Source organism: Toxotes jaculatrix, chromosome 2 (genome assembly GCF_017976425.1).
Source record: "Toxotes jaculatrix isolate fToxJac2 chromosome 2, fToxJac2.pri, whole genome shotgun sequence".
NCBI lineage: Eukaryota > Metazoa > Chordata > Actinopteri > Toxotidae > Toxotes > Toxotes jaculatrix.
The window spans coordinates 30,138,609-30,164,956 of record NC_054395.1 but is presented as its reverse complement, the minus strand read 5'-3'; the positions used below and the strand labels follow the sequence as shown (position 1 = coordinate 30,164,956).

The window sequence follows — 26,348 nt, the reverse complement described above, 5'->3', positions numbered from 1 at the left end:
CTCCTCTCCTGGTTTGTCTCTCACTCTCTGTCTCTCTTCTGTTTGTGTGTTTTCTGACAGGACAGCCATACATGGACATGAAGTAAGGCCCGCCTGACGCCGCCTGTCTCTCCACCACCACAGGCTTCAAGAGGAGAGAGAGAGAGAGAGAGAGAGAGAGAGAGAGAGAGAAACAGGGAGATAAAGGAAAAACAGGGAGGACACAAGCAAAACAAAGGCAGAGAGAGGGAGAGGGAGGCTGCAGATCCATAATCTCCACAGCAGAGAAACACTTAGAGGGAGGGAGGCAACACAGGCGATTCTGTCTATCTTGCAACTTCAGGGACCATCATCACAATTTAATAAGAATTTGAAAGGCTGCGGCGCTGCAACAAATCTGTCTTCAGAGGGAGAGAGGGCGGGCGAGAGAGCCAGAGTCAAACAGAGAGAGGCAGAGAGAGAGAGAGAGAGAGAGAGAGAGAGAGAGAGAGAGAGAGAGAGGAAGCAGAGAGGTGGAGGCCAGACACACAAGCTTTAACACTGTCCTGCCGGGAACGTAATAAAAGGCAGGTTCACAGATTCTGTCCTGGTCTGAGACGCCTCAGGTGTCAGGACGTCCTCCTGTTCTTCTGTGGAACCACCAGCTGCTCAAACACTGAAGCTGTCTCATCTAAAAATTTAAAAAAGGAACATTTCAGCTCGTTCCTGAGGCTGCTCTCACTTTCCTTTCTTTAAAGAATCGTTTGTATTTTGGAGAGCAACAGGAAGGCTGCAGGCCACTTCCTGTCAGATGCCAAGGCTTTCCCGCTCCTTCACGTCGCTCTTTTCATGGCTTGACACCTAACTGCCACCTGACCCCTCCCTCCGCCCCTCCTCCTCCCCCCTTCGTCGCCCCTCAACATGTCCGACCGCCTCCTGTCCCGCTGTCCCGCGCGCTCGAGGGAATCAGGGCAGGTAAAGAAGTGAGCGAAGCTTTAGTTAAGGAACTTACGTGGGATTCATAAGCTCCGCCCTCTCCGGGGAACGCACCAGACTCTTGACAGGTGGGACGCTCTGATGCAAGATGGCGGCCGGCGTGGCGACGTGGCTGCCGTTTGCACGGGCGGCGGCGGTGGGCTGGCTGCCGCTGGCCAAGAAGACGATGCCCAAACCTCCAGTGGACAACTCGTCCAGATCTGATGAGATCCTGTACGTGAACGTCAGCGGCGTCAGGTTTCAGGTGGGTGCTGCTGTCTACTGAGCATGCTCCAAAACGCTGACTGCGTTCCTGTGCAGCAGCAGAGTTTAGAGGAAGCTCTGACTTTTCTGTGATGGAGAAGCTGAGGGGAGGAGAGCAGGTGATGGACGAGTGTGTCTGTCTATCAGCTTATCTTTCCCCTCACAACACAAAGGTCCCTGAGCTTCTCTCCTGTTTCCTCTGGGTGTAAATTAAACAGATTGGTTCAGTATGAACAGAGATCAGAGACCTTGTTAATCAAACCCACAGTTTTCTACATGAACAGTGTGACTGCGTGTGCACACAAACCCTCAGTGCCTCTGCAAAATATTTCCAAAATCCAGACGTGGATGAATTCTCAGCCCTGAGACAGAACCTGAAGCTCTGTGATTGTAGTTCTCTCACAGCAGTGCATTCTGGGACTTGAAGTTGTAATTCACACAGTCTTGTGCAGTTGCCTTTTTAATAAAGCTGTGTTAGTTAGTTAGTGGTTATTAGGAGCTCAGTGCTTGTCCCAGTGTTTAGAACTATGATCACCTGACGTCGTCTCTGAGGAAAACTGTTCCTTCCACAGCTACGCTCACAGATTCATGTAAATCCAAACGTCTCAGCTCCGAGTTCCTCAGCTGAAAGCTGTAAATACTGTACATCTAATCAGTGCACTGACGTGCATCTGGGCAGAAATAATAACAAAATGTCCCCACAACTAAAATAGATTTTGGCGGTTTCTGCTGCAGAGGCAGAACCAGAAAGACTTTCTTGTCAGGTCTGTGACTTTGGTGACTTTGTCCTAATTTTTAAAAACAAAAAGCAGCAGCTCTCCAGTAACAAATGCAGTAAGAGAACAGGAACATACAGTAATGCTTGCTTTTAAAATGGAAGAGCAAACAATAACATCAAGGCATGAGACAGGCCTGACTTCGCTGTTAGAGCCAGCTGCTGATGGTTCACTGCTCCCATCTGACTCAGTAGCTCCTTCAGATGGAACTTGTTTGTGTTTCTTGAACGTTTCACGCTCTATATGATTACATGAACTCAGAACTCCAATCATGGAGTGACGCACAGAGAGCTGAGGGTACCGGACTCTGGGTCCTCAGGTCTGACCAGGACAGGACCATGAGCTTTGACAGTCTGGCTCTTTTCCATCTCCACATCTGAATGGAGAGACAGTTCACTCCAACCAGCCCTTCTCTTTTCTATAACGCAGCACAGCTTGGCTAACTAGCTCCCACTGATGGCTGCTTCCTAAATCTGAACGTTGTAACGGGACAGAAACATTGAGGAGAAACTGCAGCATCATGTAGATTATATTCCTCTCAGAAAACGTGAGGAGAATTAATAATCCAGTTCTACTGGTGTCAGAGCAGCTCCAAACCTGTGGGATCTCATCTATCAGGAAAACCTCAGTGGATGGTTTCTGTGAACACACAACAGAAACTCTGATCAGCTGTTATTCGCACTTTATTGACTTGTGGTGTCTCTGATTGTCTTTGAGGGCAGAGCTGAGAACGTGCTGGTAAATATCTTGTTGTCCAGTGGATGTCCATGATGGGGATACTGCTGTGAGTTTAAAACTGTTCTGTTCCACCTTTCCAGACATGGAAGAACACTCTGGATCGTTACCCTGACACGCTGCTGGGTTCTTCAGAGAAGGAGTTTTTCTACAACGAGGACACACAGGAATATTTCTTCGACAGAGACCCTGAAATGTTCCGGCACATCCTGAACTTTTACCGCACCGGGAAGCTCCACTACCCGAGACACGAGTGCATCCAGGCCTTCGATGAGGAGCTGGCCTTCTACGGCATCGTGCCAGAGATCATTGGAGACTGCTGCATGGAGGTAAAGCTGTGGTCGACAGTAAAGGCAGAGCTGCAGCATTTGTCTGAACGTCTGCAGGTTTGAAAAGTTGTAATGAAAGACCAGCAGTGAGTGTTACTGTCTGTCTGGCAGGACTGATGTGTGTGAGAAAATATTCATTCATGGTGCAAATATGAGCTCATTTTTCAAATTGTGTCTTTGGTCGATTCATTTTTACCACAAACTCTGAAACATCTTTAAAGCCAGACAAGAAAATGCACTGGCAGTAATTCAAGCTGATCAATTGATCCTGTATGTCAGTCCGGCCGAAGCTGCTCAGGTGCATGTGACTTCCTGATGTCCCACCCTGAGTCTGCTCATTGGTTTCTAAACCAGGAAACCAGACCTGCGGCTGCTTCACTGTAAAAGCCCTCTGTGCTTATTTCCTTGGTTCCATCAAATTTCTGATAGTTAAAAGGCTTTTACTGTGAAACAGCTGCTGCACATGTTGTACGTGGACTTCGCTCAGCTGGCCCAGGGTCAGCCAGTCAGCCCAGGGTTACTGCAGCCTTGTGTGTGTCTGCAACATTTACACTGTAAATGGGTGCTGTGACCTTTGAACTTTGATTTATTTTTATGTTGTTTGGTTATGCTGCTGCTGCTGCTGCTCACATTAAGTCTTATGACTGGAGAAGAGCATCATCAGCCCAGTGTTAAAAACATGGATGGATCTGAGGGGGATTACTAACCAGCGCTGCTCTCAAACCCCATTATCAGACTCCATCTCATTAAGACAGCAGTGATGAGCCTCCTGAAATGGCAGCAGCTCAGATGCAATCTGATTTGGCTCTTTATTGCTACTGATTTTGGCAAGCCTAACGTAAGTGATTTCTTTAAAGAGCCATAAACAAGTCATTTATTTCATCCTCACTCTCTGAACAACAAATCACCGTCAGAGCTCAGTATTATCTTTTCACACTGTCCTCGTCCTCAGAGGCTTTTATGTCTTTCTGTCCTTGTTCTCATAACCTGACCTGTCCAGTGACTCGTGAATGAGTAACTGTCCTTTATTTCGTCTGATTTGGCAGACCTGGTCATGTTCACTCATGTTGATTCAACCGTGAGAGATTCTGATTTCTGGATTTCTTTTTTTACTCTCTCAACACTTCCCCCACAGTTTCCCACCAGAAACAGTCCATGTGATTTTTATTTTTACTCCTCTAGTAATTTCACAGCTTGTATTATTTTTCTCCTCTCTGCTTTTTGACCAAGCTGTTTCTTGGCTTTTCATCTTGGACTTCAACAAAATATTTTTAGGAAGACATTTCATTTCCTGCCAAACGGGTTTATTAGTCGCTGTGGGTGCTGCTGGCTGTGGCCTAAAGTTTCATTTACTCCCAAACTCAGCTCAGAGCCTTGTTAACAGCTAACAGGAAAAGCAGCTACCGTTAGCGGACCGGAGCTAACAGTAAACCATTCATTCAACCGAGGCAGCACAAAGTCAGCTGATTTAAGTTTAAGAGCTGTGTCTGTTTTTGGGGGCAGCTACAGTGGTGCTGTCGACGTTACTCCCAGTTTTAGTTGGTTTTCTTGGTAACAGCTGACAGAAGAAGCAGCTAAACTTAGCGAACTGGACGACAAACCAACACCAGCAGGTGTAGACATACAGATGCCCTGCTCATGTGGTGTACTTCAGACCATGATTGTGATCAGTCACGAGAGAAAAAGTGTTGATGTAATTCAGAGGTGGAGGCGATTGTGAGAAAACCTCTGACAAAGTGGCAGCAGTTAACATGGCTAATGTCAGATCAGATGCTGATCGTGCCCTCCTCGTGTCTCCCTCCCTGTCTCTGTGAAGGAATACCGAGACAGGAAAAAAGAGAACCAGGAGCGTCTGGCGGAGGACACCGAAGCCAACGAGGCAATGGATGCCCCCCTCCCTCCGCACAGCACCTCCAGGGAGCGTCTGTGGCGAGCCTTCGAGAACCCCCACACCTCCACCATGGCGTTGGTCTTCTACTACGTCACCGGCTTTTTCATCGCCGTGTCCGTCATCGCCAACGTGGTGGAGACGGTCCCCTGTCGGCCTCCTAAGGGCAGCCTCAAAGACCTTCCCTGCGGGGAGAAATACCAGCTGGCCTTCTTCTGCATGGACACAGCCTGCGTGCTCATCTTCACCTTCGAGTACCTGATGCGTCTGTTCGCCGCACCCAGCCGCTGCAAATTCATGCGCTCTGTGATGTCGGTGATTGATGTGGTGGCCATCATGCCCTACTACATCGGCCTGGTGATGCCCGAGAACGAGGACGTGAGCGGCGCCTTCGTCACCCTCCGGGTTTTCCGTGTCTTCCGGATCTTCAAGTTCTCGCGTCACTCACAGGGTTTGAGGATTTTGGGCTACACGCTGAAGAGCTGCGCCTCTGAGCTCGGCTTCCTGCTCTTCTCCCTCACCATGGCCATCATCATCTTCGCCACTGTCATGTTCTACGCCGAGAAGGGCACCAAGGGCTCCACCTTCACCTCCATCCCCGCCTCCTTCTGGTACACCATCGTCACCATGACAACGCTCGGGTGAGTCAATATCGGTTTAATGTTGTGCGTTCGCTCAGTGCTGTGATATCCGACATGAAACAGATTTTATTTTTGCTGCTGCTGATTGTACCGCTGTTAATATCATCACCATGGCAACGCAAGTGTGTTCTTTCCTGTAATCGTCCTCTTTCGTGTCGGAACATGGATATGTCATTGTTATTGGTCTGTGTGTTTCCACCATGAAAAGAGGTGAAGTGTGAAAAACTGTGTGTGTGTGTGTGTGTGTGTGTGTGTGTGTGTGTGTGTGTGTGTTGTGTGTGTTTGTGTGTGTGTGTGTGTGTGTTTGCCTCCCACACGTTGCCTCTCGTGAGCGATGGTGTATCTTCACCCTGCTGCCGCCCACACACACTCAGTGCTGCCATGTGGATGGGAGTGTGTGTTTCTGTGAGTGTGTGTGTGTGTGTGTGTGTGTGTGTGTGTGTGTGTGTGTGTGTGTGTGTGCGGATGATGGTGTCTTCACCCCACAGCTCTGATCAGCACTGATCTATTATCTGCTGTTCAAAGAGCCTTTGGAAACATCAGAAATAGAGAGTGAGTCAGGAATCTGCCATAAGCTCCGACCGAACCACCATACTGCTTTTTCACACACACACACACACACACGCACACACACACACACACACACACACACACACACGCACACACACACACACAGCGTCTCCTCTCTATATGACTCTATACTCCTACCTGTCTGTGAATGAAGAGGAACTGAGAGAACGTGTGAGTTCAGAAGGTGTGAATGGGAAAGTGTGAATCAAAGTGAATGACTCCATCAGTTCAGCGCTGTAGTGAACCCGCAGTGGTGTTAAACTGTGCAGAGCAGTGGCTTCTTGTTTTCAATGAAAGGTTTTTGTGTTGCATTGTAAATGGAGCCTTTGGGACCAGTCTAAACCCTGGTGCTGTCATTACGTGGAGCCGTCAACATTGACTTCACAATGACGTGTGACGATGCTAAAATAATGAGCTGCAGATGTAGATCTGTTAGGACACTTTGTACGTCTCTGACTGGGGACAGAAGCTTTTATTCTGACAGTCCCCCTTCCTCTTCAGTAAATGAAATGCAAACCGTTCTGTTCCAGGAAAATACTGGTTTGATGGACTGGATTTGTCCAGATCACACAGACCCAGTTTGTCCTGCCTGGAGTTTTGGTTCAGGTCCATCTGACCTGCTGAGGTTGAGGTTTTGGTGAAAGCAGCTGTGAACAATCACTCTGTGTTTGGCTGTGAATTGTTCAGGAGCACCTGCTTCATGGAAGATGGGAGGTGTTGACTGCTGAGGCACTTTTATTTATTATTATTTATTTTATTTCATTTTTTGAGAAAAGCCAGACATGAAATCTTCCCCCCATCCTTCAGTGCTCAGCCTTATCTGGGACGTGGTGGCAGCGGGCAAAGCGAAGTAGCCGAGGTATGGTTCCCCCAGCTGTTTCCTCAGAGGTGTTTGCAGACCAGGTGTGACATCTGATCCCTCCAGTGTGTTTCCTACCTGTTGGACGTGGCTGGGAAAGACCCTCTCGCAGACCCTCTCCTCTGAGCTGCTTCCAGATGTCCCAGCTCCTCAGCCCGGGCCTTAGAGGAGACTGTGCATTTAGCAGATCCTATAATCGTTTTGGCTCCTCGTAGCCACAGTCCTTAGACCTTAGATCGACCAGGAGGCTGCTCCTGGCCTCAGCAGCACAGTCCTGATCTCTTACCCTCGCTGCTGGAAAACAGCCTGAGAGGTTTGAACTCTCTGACTTGGGCTCGTAGCTTCTCCAGGGTTCCCGGCAGCATTTTACGGTGGAGGTTTCCCGCCTCGCCTGAAATAAACAGTGCCTCCGTTATCTGCTGCTCTCAACAAAGACGGGTTTAATGAGTGAGGAGGTTGTTTAAGCTGTTATCTAGAAACCATTTACATCAGTCACTTCATGCATCTTGGGCAGATCTGATCTGAAATAGGCTGAGTGTTAATGCATCCGAGAAGACAGACATAAAAATCAAGTGTCCACTCACTGTCTCATTTTCTTAATGCATCCATGGTCTGTCTCCTCTGTCCTACTGATAAATACAATCCACTCCTGTGTTTGTGTTAGCTGATGGGCAGCGGTTAGATAACACCAACCAAACGTATTATTCCACCGAAAGTTCTTCTTCTTCTTCTTCTTGCTCTGGGGTTTGTGCCAGTTACCAAGCAGATCAGGTGTATCACCTTCTCCGTCTGGACCGGAGGAGGAGCACTGACTGATGAGTGTGATCAGATCTGTGATGAATCTGGATGATCTGGGAAATGATCAGTCGGAACGTAGATATGATTTGTGATTTAATTTGCTAAAACATGAAGAAACAGCTGTTAAAGATTATGATAAAAGATCGAACTGAATCATAATCGACCCCCCCCCCCCCCCCCCCCCCCCCTTCTCTTGCTCTCTCTGCTCTCTGTAGTTTCTCCTCCCACCTCCTCCTCCTCCTCCTCCTCCTCCTCATTCCTCTCCCCACGTCCCTCGTCTGCGGTCTGATCAGCTCATTTGTTTCTCTTTGTTCAGTTTGTTATCGTTGTTTTTCATCATGCTGCTTTTATTGCTTTGCTCCTGTGTTTTATCACTGTGCAAATATAGTGGAAGTGAAATCATAAACCTATCGCAGCAGCTCCAGAAGCAATATATGTGACGGGAAACATAATCTGCTGGAGCTCATTCGACGGTTTGTGCCTGGGCTTCAGATAATCCTCCGCTTCCTTCAGGTTATCTGATAACAGAAACTTTCAATTGGACAGTTAACAGCTGATTTGAAAGGAGAAATCTTTCATTCATACGCTGATGAGCTGAAATGATCTCACATAGATTTTTACTTAATGGACACCAGGAAACAGAGAGTGGATACGACAGATAACCTACAACAGGATGTATAATGTTTAAGGACATAAAACACTCATTAAAACAAGTCATAAAAAATACAGGGATTATGATACAGATCTAAACATGGCTGCTGCCCAAACCTGAGGCCAGCAGCATAAAACACCAACACACTGAGCTTAAAGTTATTGCTCTAACAGGACATTGGAGAGTCTGGAGGAGAAGCTGCTTTGACCCTGAAGACAATGAAGCTACCAGCAGCTCTTAGTGGAAGCAGTAAAGGTGGATTTACTGTCACCTCCTCCACAGAGATACTGTGGAGCTCAGTGGTTTCCTTCTACACAGCCGACAGGAGGACGGGGGGGGAGGGGGACTATTTTCACTGGCGGATTAATCCTCGTTTTACATTAAGTTCAATGGAACTTTATCACAGAGAATCATTCTGCTGTGGCTGAACCTGGCAGCACTGATCAGAAGCTGTGCACTGAAGTGAAGGTGGAGGGTGGAGGGTGGAAGGTGGAGGGTGGAAGGTGGAAGGCGGAGGGTGGAAGGTGGAGGGTGGAGGGTGGAAGGTGGAAGGTGGAAGGTGGAAAGTGGAGGGTGGAGGGTGGAAGGTGGAGGGTGGAAGGTGGAAGGCGGAGGGTGGAAGGTGGAAAGTGGAGGGTGGAGGGTGGAAGGTGGAGGGTGGAAGGTGGAAGGCGGAGGGTGGAAGGTGGAGGGTGGAGGGTGGAAGGTGGAGGGTGGAAGGTGGAAGGTGGAAGGCAGAGGGTGGAGGGTGGAAGGTGGAAGGCAGAGGGTGGAAGGTGGAAGGCAGAGGGTGGAAGGTGGAGGGTGCAGGGTGGAAGGCAGAGGGTGGAAGGTGCAGGGTGGAGGGTGTTTTCAGGTGCAGATCTGGGCACATGATTATCTCTCAGACCTTTATTTAAACAATCAGACGACAAAAATGCTTTTTCCTCTTTTCAGCGTTACAGAAAACACACGAGCTGCTTTAGTGTCCTGACTCTATACTTTGGCCATAAAGAGTTTGTGCTGCTGCAGAGCACTTTAGCATCAACATTATTTATAAGAACAAGAGGGGAAGCGGCCATTTCCTCTGAGGAACAGGATATATATGAGTCTGAGAGCGAGAGCAGCAGGGGCCTTATAAAACAGCCTGGATGGAATTACAGACCATCTCAACGCATGGCGCACACCGTTAATGTTTTAATAGAGAGAGGGAGGGATGGAGGGATGGAGAGGGAGGAATAAGAGTGAGAGGAAGAAGCGAGACACAGAGAGAGTGAGGAAGAGAAGAGGTGCAGGTAGAAAGACGAATCAAAAAATCTGATTAAGTACAGATTGTTCCAGAGAGGGTGAGATGGTTTATCTCCTCCATTTCCTGTCTGAAGGCTCCTACTGTTAACAGACCGGGACACAAAATGGCCGACGGTGTCCTCCTCAGGCCCTCACGTGCCTGCTGAGAACTGAGAACATGGTGAGAGTTGGATTGTATTGGAACTATTTCTTGACAAACAACAGTGTATCCATCCGCCTGTAAATCTGAGCAGCGTCTCCGGCTGTAGCACGTTGTCAGACACAGTCGAGGGCGACGGCTTTTGGTCTCTGTCTCTGACCTGATGGTCCCAAAACCACCTCAGGTGTTGGCAGGTATTTGAACTGTGGGCAGAGCCAGGCCAGCTGTTCGGCGTGCGTCCAGAAAAAAAGCTGCGTGTGGAAACGTCAGGATGCTGGTGTGTGTGTCTGTGTTTGATTGACTGCAGCTGGAGGGATGTGTCTGTGTTTGATCGACAGCAGCTGGAGGGGCGTGTCTGTGTTTGATTGACAGCAGCTGGAGGGGCGTGTCTGTGTTTGATTGACAGCTTGCTGTCAGGGTCGTTGACCACCTGCAGATGCTGAAGGATCAGGAGCGCAGCAGCGTCCGGCCGGAGCCGAGTGTTAGCAGCTTCGTTTACATGCTGTTTAACGAGCTGCAGCTGAGCAGCTCATTAACTATCTCACCTGTAAACTGACGTTATCAGTGCACTGTCCTCCTGTTGAATGTGTGGTTGGTGTCCCGTTCAGCGAGCTGAAGGTGCAGGACCAGATGTGTGTTGGTGTCTGCACGTCGGATAAGGAGGAGCGATTAGCAGGGAAGCTAACGTGGGTCCTTCACAGTCTGTGGCTCTCGGGCTCAGAGACCGTCTGCTCTGCCTGTGACGGCTGTAACCGTCCACTGACGGACGCCTCAGTGTTTTCTGTCAAATGAATGAAAAACCAGGGGGCGCCATCAGAAAACAGGACAGGTGATACATGAGCTGAGCACGGGACATTTCATTTCAGCTGGACATTAATTGATTCGTCTTTCTCCTCCTCTTTTCAAGCAGAAGCAGAACCTTACACAACACAGGGGTTAACAACAGTCTCACACACTTTACAACGTGACACAATGAGTTGAGCATAAGAAATGTTTAGAGCTGGCAGCAGATGATCAGTTAGCAGGAGCGAGAGAAGAGAATTGAATAACTGCTCCGAACTCTGGAGCCTTTAAAGAGAGAATCTACATGGAGAATCATTATGGTTCTGATAATTACTGTAAGTGTCAGTGTGTAATGAAGAAGACGGGACAGTGATTCCTCTTTAAAAAGCACGGTTCACACAAACACAGCGATCTGTGGATCATTAACTTGACAGATGTTGAGCTGTGGATGAAAAGTGCTGCAGAGATAAAAGTGAACTGAGACAAACGAGGCTGCGTCAGTGAACTGAAGAAGAAGAATCCTAACTTTCTCTCGTAATGGCTTCAGTCCATTAGCACCGAGCTAAGCTCACTCATTACACTGTGTTTGTACAGGAGCCGGATCCATCGCACAACATGAACACGAGCAGCCGCATCCTCAGAGTCAGCTGTTTGTTCTGCTGCAGCGAGCGGCTGTGAAACCTGCGCTCAGCGCTGTGTTCCTCATTCCAACACGACACGCAGCCGTCGTGTGAACTCACCTGTGTGATCATGTGACCCACACACAACACTCGTTCAGTGTGAAGGTTTGTTCTTTGACTAATCTTTACTCAACATTTTCGACCACATGTCATGGTCTTCCTCAGCACGTGGAGCTGGCTTGAGTTTGTTGCCATGGCGATAGTTGTCAGCGTGTCAGGTCCAGAGTTTTCAGAGACTGTTGATTCCTCTGAGGCTGCAGTTTGTGCTGTTGTGGAGCTGAGCTGCAGCAGAGACCTGGGCTGGACAGAATAACAGAAACACACCTGTCAGTATGATGCATCACCAGCACAGACTGCGGCTGCTGAGGTAGTGAAAGAGCCTGAACGTGTGTGTGGACAGTGTGTGAGGGACATTGTGAGACTGTCCATGGTTCAGGCAGGTTGTTATGGTCCACACTTTGTTGGGAAATGACAGTCGTGTGACACAGCATCAGCCTTTTCAGCAAACTGTGACTGCTGCTTGTTTCCTGTTCCACACAGGAAGTCAGCTTTGTTTATTTTTATTTTTCGTCTGCATCTGTTACCGTAACCATGACGACAAACGTCCTCTAACCTGAGCAAAGTATTTATTTTAATGCAGGCGCACTGTGAAAGAGTTGGTTGTTTTGTCATGTGATTTGTCATGTGACTGGCAGGTTGTGTGACCGTACATCGGTCCTCCCTTCCTCAGCTGTAATGGAGTGAGAACTCCACCACGGATCCATAATGGGAGGAATCAGCTGCTGTCTCCCTGGGCAGAGAGCTTCTCTGGGCCACAGTGTGAAACCGATCAATACTTAGTGATCGATCGGGCCTTGGCAGTGATACTGTACGGACTCTCTGATCTGTTCTGCTGTGGATCTGTGCAGGACGTTTGGACAGTCAACCAAAGTTTCAGAGCAGATCTAGAACAGCAGATCTGTGCTGGGCCCGATAGCACTGGGTTCATGGTGTGTGTGTGTGTGTGTGTGTGTGTGTGTGTGTGTGTGTGTGTGTGTGTGTGTGTGTGTGTGTCTGCTGAGGGTCCTGGACTCGTCAGCATGGGGGACAGATAACTCGATGGCGTCGTCCTTTGCCGTAGCTCAGTAGAGTGAATTCACGTGTCGAAGGTCTTGTCGTCATCAGGTTGGAATCACGTCGAGCGGGTCCACAGGTCACAGTCATGTGATCTGAGTCGCCATATGAGGTGTCAGATCCTTTGCTGACCTTTGACCTCCTTACTGTTTATACCTTGTGAATCAGAGCTGAGTGCAGCTGAAGCTCTTCTCTTGTACCGACCTTGTTGAATAACAAGAACTTGAAAGGCCAGTGTGTTTCTCCCCGGGCATGATGGGAATGTGAGTCCCATCGTGTGTTATGTAACAGGTCACACTTGTATAATGTCGGACTCTGACATTTAGCACAGCTCAGGTCTTTATGTAACATGGTAATTAAAAAGGTGTAGTGATTATCAGGCTATGCTAGCTGAGACATGATGGTAATATGTCGCTGCACACATATTACACATAATGTGGAGAAATGGTTTATTCAGTCAGAATCGAATGACTCTGCAGGTCTGGTGTCAGGTGTTCAGGTGTGTCGTGGCTAACTGACCAATCAGATGAGCTCCGATGCTGACCGTTGTCCTGACGGTGATGAGGCGGAGGCGAGCGCTGCTCCAGCAGCTGATTGACAACATGCTGGACACGCCCACCTCAGGCACCGTGTTTTCCGGGTTGTTCTGCCGCTGCAGGTGTGGGGATGTTGAGGTCGGTTCCTCAGCTCAGAGACTGAAGGCAGCAGCAAAGGATGGAGCCGTGCCAACACCTGACCATAATGCACTGCTGGTGACCTCTGCCCTGAGCCCTGTTCCTTTAAAATGTGATTTCACAGCGGTGCTTTATTACTGAGCTCAGACTCTGCTGGACGTTTCCTGCTGCACCTGATCCTCTGAGGCTTTTCACTACAAGCCAGTGACCTTTGTAGCAGCAGTCAGTGTGTGTGTGTCTGTGATGATGTTAATCTTTATTCACACACAGACAATAAACAAAATGTTTTTTCCACCTGCTTCACACTGATACCACACACTGACCCTGAGGGCCGAGCGTTACATCTGCTGCTGCTCTCGCTCTCTGATCCTGTTCTTACAGATTTTTTATCTAAATCCAGTGAATAAATTATATGTTTGATCACTTTACCTATAAAACTATAGGACAGAGGTGTCCAAACTGTCCAATGAAGAGCACACAGTTTGACCAATCAGCTGTCTGAAGACTGAGATCAGTTGATTTAATGAGTCCAGTCTGGTGTGCTGCTGCTTGGTCGGAACAAACACCTGCAGCCACACGGGCCTTTGTGGGACAGTTTGGACACCTCTGTATAAAACGTCTTTGCCTTTTTCCATAGAGAAATCATGTAATTCTGTCCCCAAGTCAAACCCACGACAAACCTTTAACATTCGACACAAAACAAACAACGATACAGTCGGAGCTTCATACGACGACTCTCAGTTCATTTCCTGCTAAATAACACGTCGCCCTGAACCTGCTTCCTGCTGCCCACGAGCAAGGCAGCAAACCCAAAAACAACTCAACACGACAATGACATCTGAAGGCAGCCAGAGCCAGAGGACACACACACACACACACACACACACACACACACACACACTGCCCTTCAGCAAGCACTACCAGGAATTTATTGCAAAATGTAATTAAGGATTTGATTCTTTACTTTTACCCCTGAGACACACACAGGACCACACACACACACACAGTAACACACACACACACACACCATTCACAGTAACACACACACACACAGGACCACACACACACACACAGTAACACACACACACACACAGTAACACACACACACACAGTAACACACACACACCATTCACAGTAACACACACACACCATTCACAGTGTCCTTCAACATGCCAAGAAAGTAATTTATCTTGTTGCTGTGTGATTAGGAAATCCTTGTTTCACCACAAATCCCCCTGACACACACACACACACACACACACACACACACACCAGAAGACCTAATGCGTGGGGCTGTTACCGTGGTTACATATGTGTTTTTTTTAGGCAATTTTAGTGGTTGGTGGATGTTATAATAAGATTAAAGTACGATCTCATGTGTCAGATATTGGGACAGATGGTCCGTTACACACTCTGCAAATATACAGTATGTATATCTGTGTGTGTGTGTGTGTGTGTGTGTGTGTGTGTGTGTGTGTGTGTGTGTGTGTGTGTGTGTGTGTTTGTTTGTGTGTGTGTGTGTGTGTGTGTGTGTGTGTGTGTGTGTGTGTGTGTGTGTGTGTGTGTGTGTGGGTGGGTGTGGGTGTGTGTGTGTTTGTGTGTGTGTGTGTGTGTGTGTGTTTGTGTGTGTGTGTGTGTGTGTGTGTGTGTGTGTGTGTGTGTGTGTGTGTGTGTGTGTGTTTGTGTGTGTGTGTGTGTGTGTGTGTTTGTGTGTGTGTGTGTGTGTGTGTGTGTGTGTGTGTGTGTGTGTGTGTGTGTGTGTGCTGCTGATTGTGAACCTCGGTCTGTGCTCCGCAGTGAACAGAACCATCAGGATGGTTTTTTTCCGATGCGATCTCAGGAACAGTTTCCTAATTTTAGCTCCACATCCCACCAGGATTAAAGGGCAGCTCTGCCGTGGGTCTGCTGGGCTTCAGCATTCAGATTAAAAATGACTCCCCACCTGAAATATCAGACTCTGGCCTCCTGGGATTTAAACTGTGGCTGTGAAATATGTGTGCTTTCTAAGAAAATTAATTTGTTTCAGCTGTGCATTGGACTTTATTCCATCTGCTCTCACCCGTTGGATCAGGGCTTGGTTTGGTTTCTCAGCGCGGTAAATAAAAACAGGATGGTGAAGCTGGTCAATGTGCAGCTGTTCAGCCTCAAGGCTTTTATTGTGAAAGGGTGAGGTGTTTTTATGAACACACAACAGAAGAGCTGAACAGATTCGACGTAAATAAACACGTTTTTACATTTTTCTGTTTGTGATTGTCCAGATCTGAACACACGGACGTATTTTTAGATTCAGTGTGTGACTCACACACTCTGAGGAAATCAGCGTCTCCGTCACGAGTCAACGTCCATAAATCCTCTCAGAAAGAAGAGAGGCTCCTCATACGTACAGAACTTCATTCAGAATCCTCCTGTTTTAAGGCTCCTTCAGGATCACAGTGACCCAGCGGCCAGTGTCCGTACATCCATGGATACACAAATTCATAACAGCAAATACATGTTTTTAATTTGGCTGAATGTAAGTAAATCCTGTCTCAGACTGAGGCAGGTAGCAGGAGTGCCGGGGGGAAGTGAAAACTTCAGATCACAGCTCTGAATCCACCTGTCGACCTCCGCTGGCCTCCCATCATCCCTCTGTCTCCTCCACAGCTCCGAGCACCGCCGGGTCGTACGGTGTCAGGAGGTCAGAGCGGTTTACACAAGTTAGAGGAGGACACATCAGAGCAGAGACACAGAGGAGGACTCTGTGTGTGTGTGTGTGTGTGTCCTAGTTTTCCAGATGACTGGATGCTCTGCAGGGACCATCTATCTGTCCACACCTCACCCTCCTTCCTTACCGTTTCTCCTCCCTTCTTCTAATTTTCCCTCCATCCCTCCTTCCTCCCTCTCCCCTCAGCTCTCCTGTCGTCCTCTTCTCGTCCATTCATCCCTCTCTCACACACCTCCACCCTGCTTCTCTCTGCCCTCTTTCTGTCCATCGTTTCCTCCTCGCTCCTTAAAGAATAACTTAACTAGATCCACTTCTTGCTGGCAGTAAATTTCACGTACTGTCCCTTTATGACGCAGTGGTCTCCGTCTGTGTCGCAGCAGTTTGCTGCCATGTTCATGTTTGTTCCAGTGAAACTCGGGTCACAGGTGTGTCCAGGTGCGTCCAGGTGTGTCCAGGTGCGTCCAGGTGTGTCCAGGTGCGTCCAGGTGTGTCCTGGTGTGTCCTGGTTCCTGCTCTTCCACCATCACAGACGGTTGTCCTGATTTTATGGAACATGTGTCGCTGAGTTAGAGAGAAACGAAGTGTGAGTGAAAACAACGAGTCCGTCATCAGGTCGCCTGTTCCTACGCTTCGATATGACCCAGAGGAGCGTACCTGCAGCAGGTGTGCTGACCTTTGTCGCCACGGTTACAGTATTAAACACAGTTAAGGTAGTGGAACAGTCACGTTTAGCTTTTTATTTATCGTGCGTGTGCGTGTGTGTGTGTGCGTACATGCGTGTGTGTGTGTGTGTGTGTGTGTGTGTGTGTGTGTGTGTGTGTGTGTGCGTGTGCACCCCCTCCCCTTTGTTTATTTCCTTAACATTTTTACCCCCCCCTTCCTTCATCCCTTCATTCGTTCCTTCTCTTCTGTTCATCCTCACTTACATTCTTTCCTTACTTCCTTCTTTCCTCTCCCTCTCTCTCTCTCTCTCTCTCTCGACCTTAATTGCTGCAGCTGCTCTGTCTGGCCGAGCGAGCCTCAGATAAGCAGATAAAAAAAGAGCGAGAGGCAGAGTGAAGGAGGAGAGAACTTTCCCTCTCATCAATTATTTCCTCTCAGTGTCTGAGTGCATCTTCCTCCTCCCCCCATCCTCCTCCTCCCATACTCATCCTCCCAGGATCCTTTTCCTCCTCTTCTTCACTCCTTTTTCTTGATGTCCCTCCTCCCCCACATTTCTCTTCTTCTTTCCTTTCTTTCCCTTTCTCCTATCCTTTTGTCTCCTGTCTCCTTCCTTCCTTTCATCCTTCTCTCCTTCTTAAGTTCCTATTTTAGTTTCTTTCCTCCTCTTTTATCTCCTCCCTCTGTACTCACCCCTCACTCTCCCTCCTTTCCTTTACTCCTCGTGCCTCCTCCCCCTCCCCCTCTTCTTTTCTCTCCTCTTCCTCTTCACGTGAGACTTTCTGAAACATTTAATACTCATCATGTGATATTTAAACACACAGATGAACTGTTTCTGTCACGTGTGTGTGTGTTTGTGTGTGTTTGTGTGTGTGTGTGTGTGTGTGTGTGTGTGTGTGTGTGTGTGTGTGTGTGTGTGTGAAGTAAAAATAAACACAGAAATGTGGATTATGCAAAATGAACAAATAAAACACATTAGAGACGCTCGGAAACAACGTGAGCTTCCTCCCAGCGACAAACAGAGACGAGTTAATAACAGAGAGAGATGGGGGGGAGGGGGAGGCCATACAAAGGAGGGGGGAGGCCATACAAAGGAGGGGGAGGCCATACAAAGGAGGGGGAGGCCATACAACGGAGGGGGAGGCCATACAACGGAGGGGGAGGCCATACAAAGGAGGGGGAGGCCATACAAAGGAGGGGGAGGCCATACAACGGAGGGGGAGGCCATACAAAGGAGGGGGGAGGCCATACAACGGAGAGAGCGTGGGAGATGTAAATACGTGAGAAAACGAGAGGGCGGAAAATAGGAAGAACGAGGCGCAGAAACAGAGAAAACAGAGAGAGAAAGAAAACAAGCTGATTTTATTCTGAACTGGACGAGTGTAACGCTGCCTGAGGCCAGAATAAACAGAGTGTGTGTGTGTGTGTGTGTGTGTGTGTTACAAAGTTTTGCAGTTACAGTCTCAGTTTCCTCTGCAGTGTCTCAGTTTGCACAGCTTATATTAATGTAAAATGCTTTAGACTTAGGTTTCTGTTTAATATGGTAAAATAATCATTTATTATATTTAATGAAATAAACACGATTCAAAAATCATAACAATCAGAATTCAGTTCAATTCAGTGTTATTCATACAGCTCCTTCCACAGATCAGCAGAAACAGCTCCCTGAACAGGAAGGAACCTGGAGCAGAACCTGCAGCATATAGAACATGATACAAACAGGAAGTGGACGATGTTAGAGGGCCGGCATTCAGACGGGGGGGGGGGGGGGGGGGGTTGATCTGTGTGTCTGTCTGTGTTGTCATCATGATCGAGTTTGATGAGCCACAGACAGGACATGAAAAATCATTAACGTTGGTCTGCAGAGTGACTGTAAGCTTCAGATTTATCATCATTTATAGACTGGGCTGTAATAAACTGGAAACCAGTAAACACAGCGTATACAGAAACTCTTCGTCTGAGGAGGAGGAGTGTGGTGGAAGCCTCGATGAGCTGTTCTACTCCAACAATGTTCACCTGCTTAAAACATTTGAACATTGCGTTGATTTCCTGAGCTGAGAGAGGAGGTGGAGGTGTGACGGCTGGGCGCGGCTGGGCGCGGCTGGGCGCGGCTGGGCGCGGCCGGGCGCGGCTGGGCGCGGCTGAGCACTGTAGCTCACTGTTTTATGTTTCAGGGTAAGTTTAAGTTTCTTCGTAACACAACTGCACTGTGAGGAGATCCGTTTTAGACTGAATGATCCTGTGAAGGTGACTAAACGTTGCCTGATGGATCAGATATCTCTGCAGCGGAAACACGCTTCGTACACATGATGAACAGAGACAGTAATGGCATATCAGGCGGGGGGGAGGGGGCTGGGGGCGGGAGTTAAGTCCTTGGGGCCAGAAATAGAAAAGAGGAAAAGACAGAAAGAGAAAAAAAGAATTTTCAAATAGAAAACAAGGAAAATGAGACGCAGCAGAAAATCTAACTGAAAGTGTGTGAAGAAAAAACTCAACACGACAGTGTGTGAGTGTGTAGGTCTGTTTGTGTGTGATGCTGCTGTGCAGTGTGCATTCAGTGTGTATACTGTCACACTTTGTTATTGGATCATTACAGCGGGTGGTCAGTGTGGAGCAGCTGCTTCATACACTGACGGGACGTTTAACAATGTGAGTTTTCTTGTTGATCGGCCGAGTGTCAGACAGGAAGTAACATGTTTTCCTTCCCTCTGAACTGTGGAGGAGTGAAAGAACGAAGTGGCACAAAAAGTAAAGTACGACACCTTCTGATCTGCACTGCAGTGTGGACTCACTTCCTGCTGATCTGAGTTCAGCCTGCTGCTGCTCGACGGGTCGATCACTGGGTTTAGGTTTAGATTTCCCTCCGTGGCCTGAGGTTCCCAGCAGAGGAGCGACTGGGGCTCCACCCAAACACAGCAGAGTCCACACAGCTGCCGTCCGGCTCTGTGGAGGTTTTACTGAGGGTGGAGCTGTTGTCATCGCTCCATATTCCCAGTGTGTAGCTGTTCCCAGACACCTATGGAAACTGTGTTAATTGTATTTATACATGAACATAATAAACATCATTATAATGATTGTAAATTATATAAATCAGTTGGATGTGAGTGTGAGCAGGGCCTGCAGTACAGACTGCATGGTGTGTGTGTGTGTGTGTGTGTGTGTGTGTGTGTGTGTGTGTGTGTGTGTGTGTGTGCGTGTGCGTGCGTGTGTGTGTGTGTGTTATTTTGGGAATGATCTGTTGGTTTCTGAATAGTTTTATTTTCAGAGCGTCTGCAGGCTAATATTAGCCCTGCACAGCTTCCTGCTCACACGTCGGATTGATCCTCAGTTTATATTTATATTCCAGGTTTGATTCTCGGTGAATCAGAGGAATCAGTTCAGTCATTCCATCGTCCTGCTGCGTCACAGGGATGAGTTTGGGTCGGGACTAAGTTTTGTCTTTCCTATCTGGGGAGGTTTTCTTTTCTACCCTGTAATTCCCTGAGTCACGTGCATGCTGAGAGTCTTGGCAGCAGGACTGCTGACATACACCGGGGTTGTGGTCGGGGCCTCCTCCAGTCCATTATCGTCTCATCATCCATTATATTTTATTCACATCCAGTTGTTGTGTTTGCACCACTCCTGCCTCCTGTCTGTTTGCTGACTCGTCATCACTGCTGGTACAAACAGAGCGGTGTCATCAGCGTACCTGAGGACGTGTGTGAGTTACCTGTGATCAGTTTGTACGCTACGGCCTGATCGAAGTCACACGCTTTGCTGATCCACCCTGAGTTTCCCCGTAAGAAAAGTTGAGCCTCTGTTGTTTCAGGGTGAACGTCAGGCTCCTTCCTCCTGCCACTGAGAGGCAGTGATCACATGACCACAGAGGTGAAAACGGTCTGGACGGAGGACTCCGAGTAAAGCGCTCTGAGATCTGCCTGCTCCTGGTGTGTGTGGCAGTATGGCACTGCGGAGCGTGGTGTTTGCAGACAGGTCAGTTTATTAGGCCACTTCTGACACGTTGTGGTATCGTTTGCCGCCCGTCAGCAACAGAGTTGGAAGAAATACAGACTTAGGTGAAAAGGTGTGTGTTTTCGAATGTGATGTCTTCTTCAGTTGTTGTGTATTTCACAGTTGCTTGACGTATTCATCGCTGTGGCACACGTCACACAGCTGCTCGGATTTAACGTGTCAGTGCATGTGAGCACATCCTATGTAAACAGCTGACCCACAATCTTCAGCCGGGATGAGAGACTGTGTGGCTGCAGTTATAGCTTGTATATGTTGTATAGTTATATAGTTGTAGGGTCTGCGAACAGGAAGCGACTGCAGGAGACAAACGGTGATCAAACGTTTCCAGTGAATTCTCTGTAATTAGATCAAACTCTGAAGCCAAAGATCCGCTGGTGAGCAGACGACTTTGTTCCCGATCTGGCCGAGCGTGGAGTATTTTTAACATGACGTCACGGCCCTCGTCCCTCCGTCCTGAGAGTTTGACGAGCTGTCGTCTGAGCGTTTGAACCTGAAAAACTCTGTTTGTTTCTGCAGCTTTAAATAACAACCAAACCGCTCTGATGCTGAAAATAGGCTCAGTGCGACTCGGACTTTCATTCTCTCTCTCTTTGATTTTCTTCTCTTCTCGGTGTAACTCATTCACTTTTTGTGTCTTTGTCATGTCTTCACTACATCCAGCTCATGTCTGAGCCTCAGTTTAAATCAGCTCTACCTGAAAACTCTGACTGGACGTCCTGTAAAAAGGCTTAAACAGGCTGGACACTCGCTGTCTGAACGCTGACACCTGCAGTCAGGTAACGGTGACTCGGTCTCGGTCTCAGAGGGACGAAGTCAAACTTGAACAGATTCCAGCTGGTGTGTATTTCACTGTGATCAGATACGATGTGGCTGGAGGCTTTGGACAGTGTTGATTTGAAAATATGAGCCTGTCCTGCTGCTGTGGACGTAAACATCTGTACTGATTCCATATTATTAACTCAGGGTTCGTCTCTGTGTCCAGTGCCGTCAGTAGACAGTGTGGAATACAAACATGGTGTCTCCCTTTTGTCTTTTGGCTGTCTGACAGTGTTATAGAACAGAACTCTTTTAATCAGTGGTTAGAAACAGTGATGCTGTGAAGCAGGATTCAGTGTTTTCCTGCTGTCGTATCCCGTTCATCATCTCACACCCCCTCACATTTGTCAGGAGAGCTCTGAGCTCGTGTCCGTCCCCGTATTTAAAGGTCTGTCAGTCTGGGAGCGACAGCAGCTTCCAGCTTTGTGGTGTCATTTTGGACATGGACGGTGCTTCTCTGTGGTCATGTGGTCTGTGGATCTTTGACGATGGAAGAAAAAAGGAGGAAGGATGAGATTTAAGGGGAAAAACAGGAAATAAAAACCGGGGGATAAAGGAAAGACGAATGTGGAGGAGAAAGAGGCAGGATTTGAGTTTGCTTGAAGAGTCAGATCTCCTTCACCAGAGGAGGAGAAAACATGGAACAACCATCCCTCCTCCTGCAACTTTCATCATCCCTCCATCAATTAAACATGGCTGTGGATTACACTGGAGGAGGAGAGGAGAGAGGAAGAGAAAGAAAAGGGGAAAGCCGAGGACAGAAGGAGAGCAGAGGAAAAGAGGTGATGGACGAGAGAGGATTTAGGAAGAGGAGGAGAGGCAGAAAAGGGAAGGGGAGGAGGAGGAAAGATGAGGAGGGGGAGGAGAAAGAGGAGGAGAGCAGGGAGGCTTTTAGCAGCAGCTGTAACCCAGAATAGAAGTTTTCAAAGAGGAAAAACAAACTGAGCTGATGATCAAACTCGTCCGGTCGATAGCGGTGTCCTTGTGAAGAACAATCCCAGTCCAAACAGAGTGGAGGCAGAGAGGAGGCTCTCCGTCCACAGACACACCTTTACAAAGGCCCCTGTTCTGTACACCTGTGGGAGCGAGACAGTGGTTAGCTTAGCGGAGCTTAGCTTTCTATAGCATAGCATAAAGACTGGAAGCAGAAGGAAACAGCTAGCCTGGTTCTGTCCACAGTTCAAACACCTTCACAGCTCAGAGCCAACGTGTTGTATCTCATTTGTTTGGTCTTCATGCAGGAAAGTTGAAGCTCATGAGAGAAAGCTCTGGTTCTTCAGCTGCTAAATGCTGCACCACGTTCACCAGCTGCTCTCTGACAGAGTCTGTCTGCTGCTGAGCAGGTAAAGAACAGCGGCTTTATCAGAAAACAGCTGCTGGAAACTGACACTACATGTGCCACAAAACCAAAATAAGGAGCTAAAAGAGGCTAAAGAGCTCCATGAAGATGCACAGCTGGTTCTTCCTCTGGGTTCCTCAGACACCTGATCTGTGTCAGGTGTCAGATTTAAGGGTCAGGTTGAGGCTCTGTGAAAAGCTGACAAGATAAAATACAAACTCACCTGCATGTGACAGGTAGCACCAACAGGTGGGAGCTGCACCTTTAGACGGGTCACTGACATCTGTGGTTGTGTGAGTGTGTGTCTGTGTGATGGTGATGTTGTGATCTTGAGCTCAGCAGAATAAATAAAGTTCAGCTCTGCAGCTTCTCTTCTTCTCTGATCCGAGGGATCACCTGCACTTTAATTGTCCTTCCTGCTCTCCTCTCTAAACTAATTACCATTGGCTGTCTGTCCTTCTATTAGATTGTGATTGGCTTGCTCCCCTATTACAGGTGGGAGATAAGGATCGGTCCGTGCGTTCGATTGGCTGACTCAGCACTAATGGATTCCTATCTGAAAGCAGCCGATGAGCGTCTCTCCGTCTGTGTGTGTGTGTTGTGTTTTTCTGCTCTGAGACAGAGTGTGTACAGAGTTGTGTCTCTGCCTCGTTGTGTCCATCGCTCTGTCTCTCGTCTTTATTTTCCTTTGCCAGTGTTTTCCTCTCCGCTCGTCTCTGTCTCTCTCTGATATCGTAGCTCGGTGCAGGATGACATAATCCTGACCATGAAATATTGAACAAACTGAGAGAGCGGCTCAGAATAACCGGGCTGACCCGAGGCTCCTGAGACTTTCCCCTTTTGTAAAACCTTCATTTATTACGATGGTTGACTCCACGTGTTGGGATGGGGGGGGTGTGTTTGGATCAGTCTGTCTCCTACTGAGATGAGACACCTGCCATTTTTTGTACTTGTTGGAGTTTGACAAAGCTTTGGGGGGGAAACATTAAGGACACCCCCACCATCTTTGTCCAAGTGGGTCCACTTGCGGGGCTGGTCTGAGACAAAGAGCAGCGTCCCCGTACATGAGCTGTGTCGTTTCCATTTCTGACCCAAAGGTATAAAATCAGACAGACTCAGGATGAGAGGGTGACAGAGACTCGGCTTTAAATGAAGGACAAACAAGCAAATGTCCAGGTGTTCAGTCGGTGGCAGGACTGATGATACTACTCACTGTAGCATAACAAAAAGAAAAGTTATGATGTATAGTCACTGATGATGTCTGGGTGTGTATGTGTCGGGTGGTTCTTGTCCTCAGCTGGTCTGAAATCCAGACTGGACACGTCCCGTGGCTCTGAACACAGTCACACATATGAGCTTTAACACACCTCCTCCTCCTTTCCTCCTCTCCACTCTTACACCTTGTCCCTCCTGACCTCTCTTCTTCTCTCCTTCTCCTCTTTCCTCTCTCTGTCCCCACTCAACCTCCTCCCTCCCTTCTTCCTCCCTCCTCCTCCTCCCTCCTCCTCCCTCCTCCTCTTCCTTCATCTCTCTCCTCTGGCTTCGTGTCAAGCCTCCACTCGATGTGTTGTCCTCCTCTCTCCTCTCCTGCTGCAGGACGGAGACTTGGCTCCAGCAGCTGCAGATAATGACCCCAGAGAAAGAGGGAGGAGAGGGGGAGAAACGGGAGATGGTAAGAGAGATAGGAGAGAACAGAAAGGGCATGAGAGAGGGATGAAGTAAAGGAAATGTATGGAGAGAGAAGAGAGGGAGAGAAAGAATATAAACTTTCCCCTCCCTCCATCTCTCTCTACTAACCATCTATAAGCCCTCTAATGCTGCCATCCATTATTTACCATTAGCAGCTTCAGGCTCACACACACGCACACGCACATGCACACACACACACACACACACACACACACACACACACACACACACACACACACACACACACACACAGACACACACAGTCTCAGCTGGTTTAATCACCTCTCTTCAGTCACAACCTCCAACATTTAGACAGTCACGGAGCTGAAAAGCTTGGTTCCACTGACCTCTGCAGACGTCAGAGTGTCACTGAGGAAGAAGGAAGCACGGTCTGCAGCCGGGCTAGCAGCTCTGTGAGGCTAAATGCTAATATCAGCATGTTAACGTGCTCACATGCTAACGTTTAGCAGGTTTAATGTTTAATGTGTTCGCTGTTAGCTTAGTGTGTTAGCATGCCAGCGTTTACTGGCTCCCTGTGGTGAGTCAGAGGCAGCGACAACACTAACACAATAACCACAACTATTTACACAAATTACAGTTATTACAGTTCATCCTGAGGGGAACACGAACGTCGGAACCTGGTTTAATCGTAATCCATCCAATGACTGATGAGATATTTCACTCTAAACCACAAATGTGCACCTGCTGGTGTCACTACAGGAAATACCAGAGGATCCCCAGAGTCAGTGGGATTCTTCCTCTGGGGAACACGAATATCTGTTAAACATTTCATTGCAATCAATCCAGTAGTTGTCTTAGTCAAAGCAGTGGATCAGCTGACAGATAGACCAAAACCACAGTCCCCAAAAATATCCCTAAAATATCATAAGCAACTGTCCTTGATATAAACCATGAAAAACAGAACAGCAGGGACTGTGTATAACATATGTAAACAGAAAGTACAGAATGTCACCAGACAGGAAGACCACATCACAATGATGATGTTTACTTTAATGTTTAATGCATAATTTATTTCACAAAAACACAAAGAAATGGAAGAAAACCCACACAGAGATGTAGATCACTTTAAAGTTTAACACTCATCCATCCACAAAAAGGTCTGAACGATCAGTCACCTATGATCTTCACGTGTTGGCAGACGTGTTGGGCAGTGCAGTGTAAAGTTGACTGATGTATCTCAGGTGTTCTTTCTTTCACCTGCAGTTTGTTCGAACAGGGAAACAAGGAGCTGAAGTTAGGGACCGTCTCAGAAGTGTGTGAGTTTTCTGATGCTTGTGAATCTGAATCAGAGTTAAACTGCAGCTGAATCGTATTCAGTCAGCTTTGAATCACAACATATCACATCACTATGGATATGGATTCATAAACCACAACATATCTATGTGCTGCACATCACACTGCTTTATCTGTGTGTGTGTGTGTGTGTGTGTGTGTCTTCAGGTCAGTGAATAAAATAAATCAATAAAGTCAGATTTATATGTGAATGAGTTAAATATAAACCTGGCTTCAATGTAACTCTATGTCCAAACACATACGTGTGTGTAGGAGGGTATTATGTATGTATGAATGCGTATATACATACTGTATATACTGTATACAGTCCGTGTGTGTGTGTGTGGTGGGGGTTGTTGAACATGCATCATGCATCATGCTTCGTGTGTGAATGCCTGCAGGGGATTCTGGGTAGAGAGGCTGGTTGAACTCTTGACCTTCTTTTCTTCTTCTGCCTTTATTTGTACGCAGCCTGACACAGCTGCACAGGGAGAATATAACGAACTAGCTTCATTATTGAGGAAAGGCTCAGTAATTTCGCTGTAGTTTTTAACTAACTGGAGGAAATAGATCATGTTTGGGACTATTTTCAACGGCGGATTGATCCACATTTGGTGCATGATACAAGTTTTTACAGATGTGAGTGGATTTACTTCAGTCAGACTTTGACACACACACACACACACACACACGCACACACACACAAAGCAGCAGC

General features: G+C 47.8%; 1 protein-coding gene across 1 annotated transcript in view; it reads left to right on the top strand.

Annotated features, from left to right (window-relative positions):
- Positions 1-490: 490 nt before the first annotated feature.
- kcnd1 (potassium voltage-gated channel, Shal-related subfamily, member 1) overlaps positions 491-26,348 on the top strand; it is a 37,795-nt gene continuing 11,937 nt past the window's right edge. The window contains exons 1-3 of the mRNA XM_041065997.1: positions 491-1,198; positions 2,792-3,037; positions 4,854-5,566. Coding sequence (XP_040921931.1) covers positions 1,043-1,198; positions 2,792-3,037; positions 4,854-5,566 — 1,115 coding nt within the window. The 5' untranslated portion in view covers positions 491-1,042. The remainder of the gene's footprint in view (positions 1,199-2,791; positions 3,038-4,853; positions 5,567-26,348) is intronic.